Source organism: Anomaloglossus baeobatrachus, chromosome 9, assembly GCF_048569485.1.
Source record: "Anomaloglossus baeobatrachus isolate aAnoBae1 chromosome 9, aAnoBae1.hap1, whole genome shotgun sequence".
NCBI lineage: Eukaryota > Metazoa > Chordata > Amphibia > Anura > Aromobatidae > Anomaloglossus > Anomaloglossus baeobatrachus.
The window spans coordinates 227,705,431-227,717,992 of record NC_134361.1 but is presented as its reverse complement, the minus strand read 5'-3'; the positions used below and the strand labels follow the sequence as shown (position 1 = coordinate 227,717,992).

At 45.7% G+C, this 12,562-nt stretch overlaps 1 protein-coding gene across 1 annotated transcript in view; it reads right to left on the bottom strand.

The window, feature by feature from the left end:
* ZER1 (zyg-11 related cell cycle regulator) overlaps positions 1-12,562 on the bottom strand; it is a 40,121-nt gene that overhangs the window by 15,987 nt on the left and 11,572 nt on the right. Inside the window, exons 4-10 of the mRNA XM_075324689.1 lie at positions 11,199-11,638; positions 3,829-4,005; positions 3,610-3,724; positions 3,241-3,387; positions 1,377-1,550; positions 207-422; positions 83-124 (exon numbers count right to left, since the gene is read on the bottom strand). Coding sequence (XP_075180804.1) covers positions 83-124; positions 207-422; positions 1,377-1,550; positions 3,241-3,387; positions 3,610-3,724; positions 3,829-4,005; positions 11,199-11,638 — 1,311 coding nt within the window. The remainder of the gene's footprint in view (positions 1-82; positions 125-206; positions 423-1,376; positions 1,551-3,240; positions 3,388-3,609; positions 3,725-3,828; positions 4,006-11,198; positions 11,639-12,562) is intronic.

The window sequence follows — 12,562 nt, the reverse complement described above, 5'->3', positions numbered from 1 at the left end:
CTAGAAATGGGCTGCCATACCAGACAGAACCTATGGGCACAAGAGGTGCAATTTTTGGGGTAGCCGGAGCCATGCTACTCACTGTTCTGTCCTGCAGCTTCTTCTGAATCAGCTTCAGCATCGTCTATAAAAAGAAAGGAACCCGTAAAATGTGGAAAGCATAGAAAATTTAAAGGGGGAGTCCATTTTCAATGCTCCTCACTTACCATGACAAAGCCCATCTTGCCCACCGCCTCCTTGTGGTCATTGTCCACCTGGCAGACCAGGGCATTGCAGAGGTGGACTGCGATCCTCTGGATGGACTCGTCTTGCCGGGTGGGGATGAGGATGTTCAGCAGCAGCTCATTCACTCTCTGGTACTGGAACTCCAGCTCCTCGGGGATGCCGAAGTTACACAGCGTCAGGCAGCAGTTCCTCTGGACCTGGGGAAGCCATTAATACGATTAGCGGGAGGGTTTCCATAAACCGGCCGGATGTGAACACAGCCTGTACTCCGCGGCTTAGGCTGTGTTCACACAGCGCGGCAAGAAAGTGGAAGAACAAGACCTCAGCGGCCACAACAAGGAGGAGGTTTGATTTCTAAATGTGTATAGAAGGGTTGTTTGTGTCCTTCACATTTTACCCCTTGGATATGATCATTGTCACGAATATGTTTACGAGGCGCAGGTCAACGACACGAAAGGCCGGTTACGCCGCATTTTTCTGCAGTCGTTTCTGATGTAAATTTCCCCCGCGTACAACTCCGGACACAAACAAGCACTATTTATATATTTTTTATTTTTTTTAAAGGGGTTTTCCAGGATTTTATAACACTCAAGAAAACAGAGAAATAGCCACCACATATCCACTGAATCAATTCTATAGGCGATGAATGCCCCCTCCCCGGCTCCGGTGGTCCCTGCTGGTCCCGCAGTAAAGATAGACTCCATTGAATATATGTATCCAGCTGACATTACGTGTCTCCAAGGTAACAGACTACAAACAAACCCTGGGTGTAGTCCGAGTCTCTACTACAAACAAACCCTGTGTATAGTCTGAGTCTCCATGGTAACAGACTACAAACAAACCCTGGGTGTAGTCCGAGTCTCCATGGTAACAGACTACAAACAAATTCTGGGTGTAGTCTGAGTCTCCATGGTAACAGACTACAAACAAACCCTGTGTATAGTCCGAGTCTCCAAGGTAACAGATTACAAACAAACCCTGGGTGTAGTCCGAGTCTCCATGGTAACAGACTACAAACAAACCCTGGCTGTAGTCTGAGTCTCCAAGGTAACAGACTACAAACAAACCCTGGGTGTGGTCTGATCTTGAATTTTTGTTTTATACTATGTAAAATTAGACAAAAAAGCTTGCTAATAATGGAGATGACTTACTGTGACCTCCTGGTAGGACTCCATGCCGTTCAGCACCACCTGGATCACCTGCCGCCGGAGCCGGACGCTCTGCTCGCTACGGTAGTCTGCGCTGGTCAAGTAGAAGAGGGCCGCACTCCCCGTAACCTGAATGGTCTTATCGTACTTGTGACACTTCAGAGCTGCAATCACCAACTATGGAAGAAAAGACGAATAAGGCTTCAGCATATCAGTCCATATAGAATATATACATACAATACACACCAAAAGTTTGGACACACCTTCTCATTCAAAGAGTTTTCTTTATTTTCAGGACTCTGAAAATTGTAGATTCACATTGAAGGCATCAAAACTATGAATTACCACATGTGGAATGAAATACTTAACAAAAAAGTGTGACACAACTGAAAATCTGTCTTATATTCTAGGTTCTTCACAGTCGCCACCTTTTGCTTTGATTACTGCTTTGCACACTCTTGGCATTCTCTTGATGAGCTTCAAGAGGTAGTCACCGGAAATGGTCTTAAACAGTCTTGAAGGAGTTCCCAGAGATGCTTAGCACTTGTTGGTCCTTTTGCCTTCACTCTGCGATCACCACAAACCATCTCGATTGGGTTCAGGTCTGGTGACTGTGGAGACCAGGTTATCTGGCGTAGCCCCCATCACTCTCCTTCTTAGTCAAATAGCCCTTACACAGCCTGGAGGTGTGTTTAGGGTCATTGTCCTGTTGAAAAATAAATGATAGTCCAACTAAACACAAACCGGATGGAATAGCACGCCGCTGCAAGATGCTGTGGTAGCCATGCTGGTTCAGTATGCCTTCAATTTTTAATAAATCCCCAACAGTGTCACCAGCAAAGCCCCCCCCCCCCCCATCACACCTCCTCCTCCATGCTTCACGGTGGGAACCAGCCATGTAGAGTCCATCCATTCACCTTTTCTACAAAGACACGGTGGTTGGGTCCAAAGATCTCAAATTTGGACTCATCAGAGCAAAGCACAGATTTCCACTGGTCTAATGTCCATTCCTTGTGGTCTCTTCTGCTTGTTGCCTGTCCTTAGCAGTGGTTTCCTAGCGGCTATTTTATTATGAAGGCTGCTGCACAAAGTCTCCTCTTAACAGTTGTTCTAGAGATGTGTCTGCTGCTAGACCTCTGTGTGGCATTGACCTGGTCTCTAATCTGAGCTGCTGTTAACCTGCGATTTCTGAGGCTGGTGACTCAGATAAACTTATCCTCTGCAGCAGAGGTGGCTCTTGGTCTTCCTTTCCTGGGGCGGTCCTCATGTGAGCCAGTTTCTTTGTAGCGTTTCATGGTTTTTGCCACTGCACTTGGGGACACTTTCAAAGTCTTCCCAGTTTTTCGGACTGACTGACCTTCCTTTCTTAAAGTAATGATGGCCACTTGTTTTTCTTTACTTAGAATTCGTATTATGGCAAGAAAAAAGCAGCTAACAGTCTATTCAGTAGGACTATCAGCTGTGTACCCACCAGACGTCTGCACAACACAACTGATGGTCCCAACCCCATTTATAAGGCAAGAAATCCCACTTATTAACCCTGACAGGGCACACCTGTGAAGTGAAGACCATTTCCGGTGACAAGAGAATGCCAAGAGTGTGCAAAGCAGTAATCAAAGCAAAAGGCGGCGACTGTGAAGAACCTAGAATATAAGACAGATTATCAGTTGTGTCACACTTTTTTGTTAAGTATTTCATTCCTCATAGTTTTGATGCCTTCAATGAGAATCTACAGTTTTCAGAGTCCTGAAAATAAAGAAAACTCTTTGAATGAGAAGGTGTGTCCATACTTTTGGTGTGTACTGTACACACACACAGGTTACATGTGATAACAATGTATGGATGGCGGCTGGGCTCGCTGTGTTACCTGCAGGGCTCGTAAGTGTTGGTTGCACCTCTCTATCCGGGCAATGTCGAACAGCAGGTTGATGGCGCGGGAGGTGATCTCCGGCCGATGCTCGGTGTACGCTTCAATGGCGTTCAGCACTTGCTCCTCGTTCTTGTCTCCGCTCACCTGTAACAGACATCATCAGGCATTTCCTGGGTCAGGCAGTCATATTGAGAATTACAGGGGATGCTTTATGATGAGGATACGGCTGATTAGGGGGCTGTGAATATTCTCCGCCGCTCATAGAGCCTCGGATAAGCACCATGTAATACCTCATTTGTCCTGCAGAGGCCGCTGCAGGAGACACGTATGTTCACCAGGGTCGGATACATGTGATATGGTCCTCACCTTATAGGCCGGAACGTGCGTCAGGCGGCACAGAGACGTTTCAAACAGACCCAGGAACTGTAACTGCCTCTTCAGAGATCGGAAGGGCATGACGCTGCTCTTACTGGGGTCGCTGCTGTAAGGAGAGAATCCGGAGAGATGAGCGGCAATAAGGGATAATCCGGCGCCTGTCACATCCGCCTGTGATGATTGGCAGCAGCAGCGTCGTCCACGTCTTACCTGGGGGGACCCAGCTCATCATCCATCTTGGACACGGCGCAGTTCTCCAGCATCACGTGCCCAGAGATGTCCAGAGAGACCAGCTCCTCCAGGTGCCGCACAAATAAGCTCAGCACCTTGCGGGTCAGCTTGAACTTGTAGTAATTGGAAAGTCTGTCCCGAGAAATATCCAGGTGCCTAAAGGAGAGGAAGGTACAACCGCACGTGACCACGAGAGGGACAGCACGAGTAATGGCGGCAACCACAGGGTGACAGGATCTAGTATCAGAGCAGCGCTCAATGACTCATGTTGTCTAACGATAAATGATGTAGGTACGAATAGTACTGCTTCCCTGTCTCTAATTGTAACCCATGAAGGCACAGCTAGTCCTGCTTCCCTGTCTCTAATTGTAACCCATGAAGGCACAGCTAGTCCTGCTTCCCTGTCTCTAATTGTAACCCATGAAGGCACAGCTAGTACTGCTTCCCTGTCTCTAATTGTAACCCATGAAGGCACAGCTAGTACTGCTTCCCTGTCTCTAATTGTAACCCATGAAGGCACAGCTAGTACTGCTTCCCTGTCTCTAATTGTAACCCATGAAGGTACAGCTAGTACTGCTTCCCTGTCTCTAATTATAACCCATGAAGGTACAGCTAGTACTGCTTCCCTGTCTCTAATTGTAACCCATGAAGGTACAGCTAGTACTGCTTCCCTTTCTCTAATTGTAACCCATGAAGGTACAGCTAGTACTGCTTCCCTGTCTCTAATTGTAAGCCATGAAGGTACAGCTAGTACTGCTTCCCTGTCTCTAATTGTAAGCCATATAGGTACAGATAGTACTGACTCACTGTCTCGAATTGTAAATTACGTAACTATAGATTATACTCCTTTCCTGTCTCAAATTATAAACAATGTAAGCACAGATTGTTTACAAATAGAAACAGGGAAGAAGTACAATCTGTGCTTACATTGTTTATAATTTGAGACAGGAAAGGAGTACAATCTATATTTACGTAATTTACAATTCAAGACAGTGAGTCAGTACCTATATGGCTTACAATTAGAGACAGGGAAGCAGTACTATCTGTGCCTACATTGTTTCCTAATACAGACAAGGAAGCAGTACAATGTGTAATTACGTACTTTACAGTTCAAGACAGTGAGGCAGTAAAAATAAATAAATCTTTATTTTTATATAGTGCTAACATATTCCGCAGCGCTTTACATAAATCAGGAACACTGTCCCCAATGGGACTCACAATCTAAATTACCTATCTGTAGGTCTTTGGAGTGTGGGAGGAAACCAGAGAACCCGGAGGAAACCCACGCAGACACGAGGAGAACATACAAACTCCTTGAAGATGATGTCCTTGGTGGGATTCGAACCCAGGACCTCAGCGCTACAAGACTGCAATGTTAACCACTGAGCCACCACAAGACTACAGTGCTAACCACTGAGCCACCACAATACTGCAGTGCTAACCACTGAGCCACCGTGCTGCCCATCTGTACCTACATAATTTACAATTAGAAACAGGAAAGCAGTACTATCTGTGCCTACATTGTTTCCTAATAGAGACAAGGAAGCAGTACAATGTGTAATTATGTACTTTACAGTTTGAGACAGTGAGGCAGTACCATCTGTACCTACATAATTTACAATTAGAGACAGGAAAGCAGTACTATCTGTGCCTATATTGTTTGCAATTTGAGACATGGAGTTAGTACTACCTGTGCTTACATCATTTATAATTTGAGACAGAGAGGCAATACTATCTGTTTACATTTTTTACAATTTGAGACAGGGAAGCAGTACTATCTGTGCCTACATTGCACTGCTTACCTGTCTGTATTTGGAAACAATATAGGCACATATAGTGCTGCCTACATGTCTTGAATTGTAAAAAATATTAGAAGATCGAGAAAGAGAAGCAATTCTATCTTCTAACATTGTTTAAATTCGAAACATGTAGGCAGCACTATCTGTGCCTGTATAGTTTCCAATTCGTGACAGGGAAGCAGTACAATTTGTAATAATGTAATTTACAATTCAAGAAAATGAGAAAGTACTATCTGTACCTACTACATAGTTTACAGTTTGAGAGAGGGGGGCTACAGCCTACTATGTAGGTACAGATAGTACTGCCTCACGGTCTTGAATTGTAAATTACATTATTACAAATTGTACTGCTTCCCTCTCTCTAATTGGAAACAATACAGGCACAGATAATACTGCCTCCCTGCCTCGAAATGTAAACGATTTAAGCACAGATTGTACTTCTTCCCTGTCTCTAATTGGAAATAATATTTGCACAGATAGTATGGCCTCCCAGTTTCGAATTGTAAAGCATGTTTGTACAGGTAGTACTGCCTGCCTCGAATTGTAAATTACATAATTAAAGATTGTACTGCTTCCTTGTCTCTTATTGGATACAATGTAGCCAGAGATAATAGTGCCTTCCTGTATTGAATTGTAAACGATGTAAGCACAGATTGTACTGCTTCCCTGTTTCTAATTTGAAACAGTGTAGGCACAGATAGTGCTGCCTACATCTCTCAAATTGTAAACAGTGTCAGAACATAGAATTGCTTCTCTTTTTTGAACTGTAAACGATGTAAGAACAGATAGTACTGCCTCCCTGTCTCAAATTGTAATGGATATAGCCACAGATAATACTACTTCCCTGTATTTAATTGTAAACAAAGTATGCATAGATAGTACAGCTTTCCTGTCTCTAATTGCAAATCACGTAGGCACAGATAGTAATACATTATTTACAATTTGAGAGAGTGAGGTAAGAACAGACAGTACTGCTTCCCTGTCTTTAACTGTGAACAAATTATGCACAGATAATACTGTTTTCCTACCTCTAATTGTAAACCATGTATGCACAGATAGTACTACTTCACTGTATAGCGTTGTAAATTATGTAGGCACAGATTGTACTGCTTACCTGTCTGTAACTGTAAATAATATAGGCACATTTTATTCAGGTGGATATAACGGAGCACAAAATAAATCTGTTTGTGGACGACATCATTCTAACGATAACAAACCCCAAAGAGTCATTACCGGTAGTAATGCAAATAACTGATTCGTTCTCTAACATACAGTGCCTTGCAAAAGTATTCAGCCCCCTTGAATTTTTCAACCTTTTCCCACATTTCAGGCTTCAAACATAAGATGTGAATGTTCTGGTGAAGAATCTACAACAAGTGACACAATTGTGAAGAGGAAGGAAATTTATTGCTTATTTTAAACTTTTGTAAGAAAGAATAAACTGAAAATTGGTGCGTGCAATATTATTCATCCCCTTTACTTTCAGTGCAGTAAACTCCCTCCAGAAGTTGATTGAGGATCTGTGAATGATCCAATGTTGTCCTAAATGACTGATGATGATAAATATAAGCCCCTGTGTATAATAAGTCTCCGTATAATGCCCCTGCTCTGTGATAGGCTCATGTTCTGTGTAAAGCGCAGAGAGCATCATGAAGACCAAGGAACACAACAGCCAGGTCCGTGATACTGTTGTGGAGAAGTTTAAAGCCGGATTTGGTTACAAAAAGATTTCCACAACTTTACACATCCCAAGGAGCCCTGTGCAAGCGATCATATTGAGATGGAAGGAGCATCATACCACTGCAAATCTACCAAGACCCGGCCGTCCATCCAAACTATCATCTCACACAAGGAGAAGACTGATCAGAGACGCAGCCAAGAGGCCCATGATCCCTCTGGATGACCTGCAGAGATCTACAGCTGAGGGGGGAGAGTCTGTCCATAGCACAACAATCAGTCTACACTGCACAAATCTGGCCTTTATGGAAGAGTGGCAAGAAGAAAGCCATTTCTCACAGATATCCATAAAAAGTGTTGTTTAAAGTTTGCCACAAGCTACCGGGAGACACCAAACATGTGGAAGAAGGTGCTCTGCTCAGAGGAAACCAAAATCACACTATTTGGCCACAATGCCAAACGATAAAAGCAACACAGCTCATCACCCTGAACACACCATCCCCACTGTCAGACATGGTGGAGGCAGCATCATGGTTTGGACCTGCTTTTCTTCAGCAGGGACAGGGAAGATGGTTAAAATTGATGGGAAGATGGATGGAGCCAAATACAGGACCATTCTTGAAGAAAACCTGTTGGAGTCTGCAAAACACCTGAGACTGGGACGGAGATTTGTCTTCCAACAAGACAATGATCCCGAACATAAAGCAAAATCTACAATGGAATGGATCACAAATAACGTATCCAGGTGTTAGAATGGCCAAGTCACAGTCCAGACCTGAACCCAATCGAGAACCTGTGGAAAGAGCTGAAAACTGCTGTTCACAAACGCCTCCATCCAACCTCACTCAGCTCCAGCTGTTTACAAAGGAAGAATGGGTGAGAATTTCAGCCTCTCCATGTGCAAAACTGATAGACACATACCCCAAGAGACTGCCGCTGTAATCGCAGCAAAAGGGGGCGCTACAAAGTATCAACTTACAGAGGATGAATAATATTGCACGCCCCAATTTTCAGTTTATTATTTTTTATAAAAGTTTAAAATAAGCAATAAATTTAATTAAATAAATAATAATAAATAATAAAATAAAAAATAAATAATAATAAAATAAAAAATAAATAATAATAAATTAAATACATTTCCTTCATACAAATTGTGTCACTTGTTGTTGATTCTTCACCAGAACATTAACATTTTATCTTTATGTTTGACGCCTGAAATGAGGGAAAAGGTTGAAAAATTCAAGGGGGCTGAATACTTTTGCAAGGCACTGTAGGAGGTATCTCACTCCCTATAGACTATATAAAATGTTCTGCAGTTCCCCGGTCACGTGCTGGAGATGTGGAGACCCCGGCGCAGAAATGTTACATGTATGGTGGAATAGTAGCATCAGACGTCTTGGGGAAGCCATAAATCATTTAATATTTCACATTTGTAATGCAGCAATAATCCTGACCACAGCAGGGGCTGCTCACCACTGATCCGGACCCATTCCCTATGAGATCCGCACAGTGATTGTATCAACAAGAATCAAAATCACAAGTTATCGGAAAAACCCCAAATGCCCTACAATGTCCGAAATCATCTCCCTGACTAATGAGAACTGCCCATAAGAGAAAATAGCTGCTTCATCTGTTTACCATCCACATTGCGTGCAGCAGCCTCCACAGCCTCCAGACTCCACAGCCTCCAGACTCCACAGCCTCCAGACACTGCTCCCAGAGGGGGACTGTTTTCCCTCCCTGTAGATCTCACATTTTATGAGGGACCACAGGTTCTCTATGGGGTTCAGATCAGGGGAACAAGGGGGCCATGTCATTATTTTGTCATCTTTTAGCCCTTTACTGGCCAGCCACACTGTGGAGTAGTTGGATGCATGTGATGGAGCATTGTCCTGCATGAAAATCATGTTTTTCTTGAACGATAGCGACTTCTTCCTGTAGCACTGCTTGAAGAAGTTGTCTTCCAGAAACTGGCAGTAGGTCTGGGAGTTGAGCTTCCTCCATCCTCAACCTGAAGAGGTCCCACAAGTTTCTCTTTGCTGATCCCAGCCCATACCAGTGCCCACCTCCACCTTGCTGGCGTCTGAGTCGGAGTGGAGCTCTCTGCCCTTTACTGATCCAGCCTCGGCCCATCCATCTGCCCATCAAGAGTCACTCTCATTTGATCAGTCCATAAAACCTGTGAAGAATCAGTCTTCAGATATTTCTTGGCCCAGTCTTGAGGTTTTATCTTCTGTTTCTTGGTCAGAGGTGGTGGTTTTCGGCCTTCCTTACCTTGGCCATGTCCCTGAGTATGGCACACCTTGTGCTTTCTGATACTCCAGTAACGTTGCAGCTCTGAAATAGGCCAAACTGGTGGCAAATGGCCTCTTGGCAGCTTCACGCTTGATTTTCCTCAATTCATGGGCAGTTATTTTGCGGCTTTTTTGCCCAGCACGCTTCTTGCGACTCTGTTGGGTATTTTCCATGAAACGCTTGATTGTTCGGTGATCACACTTCAAAAGTTTGGCAATTTCCAGACTGCTGCGTCCCTCTGCAAGACAGCTCACAATTGTGGACTTTTCAGAGCCCGTCCAATCTCTCTTCTGACCCATTTTGCCAAAGGAAAGGAAGTTGCCTAATAATTGCGCCCCCCTTATATAGGGTGTTGTGTCATTACACCGCACCCCTCCTCATTACAGAGAGGCACAGCACCTGAGTTACTTCATTGGTAGTTGGCGCTCAGCCTATACAGACTGGAGTAGGACGACATGTATAAAAAGTATCATGTGATCACAATACGCATCTGCCTAATAATTCTGCACACGGTGTATAGAATGTGATCTGAAAATAAATGGAATGTCGCCATTTCCCCTCCCCCCATAATAATGCGCTGATCGTTAAGAATTTATTGTCAATATGATGTAATATTTGACACATTTTGCAAATAACAATCTTGTGGTGTAAATAAGGTTTATAGGCTCATGGTGTCACAGTTAGTGCTGCCTCCTAGTCTCTATATATTATGTAGCTACAGATAGTACTACCATCAGTTTCTCTCTGTGAATAAGGTAGGCTCATGGTGTCGCAGTTAGTGCTGCCTCCTAGTCTCTATATATTATGTAGCTACAGATAGTACTACCATCAGTTTCTCTCTGTGAATAAGCTAGGCTCATAGTGTCGCAGTTAGTGCTGCTTCCTGGTCTCTATAAATTATGTAGCCACAGATAGTACTACCATCAGTTTCTCTCTGTGAGTAAGGTAAACTCGTGGTGTCGCAGGTAGTGCTGCCTCCTGGTTTCTATAAATTATGTAGCCACAGATAGTACTAACATCAGTTTCTCTCTGTGAATAAGGTTTATAGGCTCATGGTATCGCAGTTAGTGCTGCCTCCTGGTCTCTATAAATTATGTAGCCACAGATAGTACTACCATCAGTTTCTCTCTGTGAATAAGCTAGGCTCATAGTGTCGCAGTTAGTGCTGCTTCCTGGTCTCTATAAATTATGTAGCCACAGATAGTACTACCATCAGTTTCTCTCTGTGAGTAAGGTAAACTCGTGGTGTCGCAGGTAGTGCTGCCTCCTGGTCTCTATAAATTATGTAGCCACAGATAGTACTAACATCAGTTTCTCTCTGTGAATAAGGTTTATAGGCTCATGGTATCGCAGTTAGTGCTGCCTCCTGGTCTCTATAAATTATGTAGCCACAGATAGTACTACCATCAGTTTCTCTCTGTGAATAAGGTAGGCTCATGGTGTCGCAGTTAGTGCTGCCTCCTGGTCTCTCCCTGTATGAGAAGTCATACTGAAACTTCTTTAATATATTCGCACAGCAGCAGGTAATGAAAGCAGGAACGTTCTGACGTTCTACGATGAGTCCGGCCCCCGACTCACCTGAGTTTCTGCAGCTGCACGAGGACTTGGATGTGATCATCGGACAGGTCCATGTTGTAGACAATTAGAGACACCAGTGTGTCCTTCCACTGAGTCAGGAAGCTGATGTCATTCATCTGAATGCCTGACAGATTGAGGGCTTTCAGGCACGCTAGGGGGCGCAGCATCGTCTCCACATCCACGCCTTTGGTGATGGAGCCGAGGTTTAAGAAGCGTAAGTGTTGGAACCCCTGGAAGGTGAAGTCCCGAGACAGGATCTGGCGGCTGGGGTTCACCAGGCAGTCCGAGTCATCGTAACGTCCCAAGTGTTCCTCCTCAAAGAAGATACTGCTGCAGCCGAACAAGCTCAGGGACACCAGGGTGCTCCTAAAACTCACCAGGGTCTGGAGGCTCCGGGCCGTCAGACGCTCACAGTTAGTAAGATACAGTTCAACCAGGTCCTGAGGAAATGAAGGAAAACATTAATCACCGGGGTACACAGCACCCGAGCTCACAGAGCACGCTCACGGCACCCGAGCTCACAGAGCACGCTCACAGCACCGAGCTCACAGAGCACGCTCACGACACCCGAGCTCACAGAGCACGCTCATGACACCCAGACTCACAGAGCACGCTCACAGCACCGAGCTCACAGAGCACACTCACAGCACCGAGCTCACAGAGCACACTCACGGCACCCGAGCTCACAGAGCACGCTCACGACACACGGTCTCACAGAGCACGCTCACGGCACCCGAGCTCACAGAGCACGTTCACGGCACCCGAGCTCACAGAGCACGCTCACGGCGCCCGAGCTCACAGAGCACGCTCACGGCGCCCGAGCTCACAGAGCACGCTCACGGCGCCCGAGCTCACAGAGCACGCTCACGACACCCGAGCTCACAGAGCACGCTCACGACACCCAGACTCACAGAGCACGCTCACAGCACCGAGCTCACAGAGCACGCTCACAGCACCGAGCTCACAGAGCACGCTCACAGCACCGAGCTCACAGAGCACGCTCACAGCACCCGGACTCACAGAGCACGCTCACAGCACCGAGCTCACAGAGCACGCTCACGACACCCGAGCTCACAGAGCACGCTCACAGAGCACGCTCACGGCGCCCGAGCTCACAGAGCACGCTCACAGAGCACGCTCACGGCAACCGAGCTCACAGGGCACGCTCACGGCACCCGAGCTCACAGGGCACGCTCACGGCACCAGAGCTCACATGGCACGCTCACGGCACCGAGCTCACAGAGCACGCTCACGACACCCGAGCTCACAGAGCACGCTCACAGAGCACGCTCACGGCAACCGAGCTCACAGGGCACGCTCACGGCACCCGAGCTCACAGGGCACGCTCACGACACCCGAGCTCA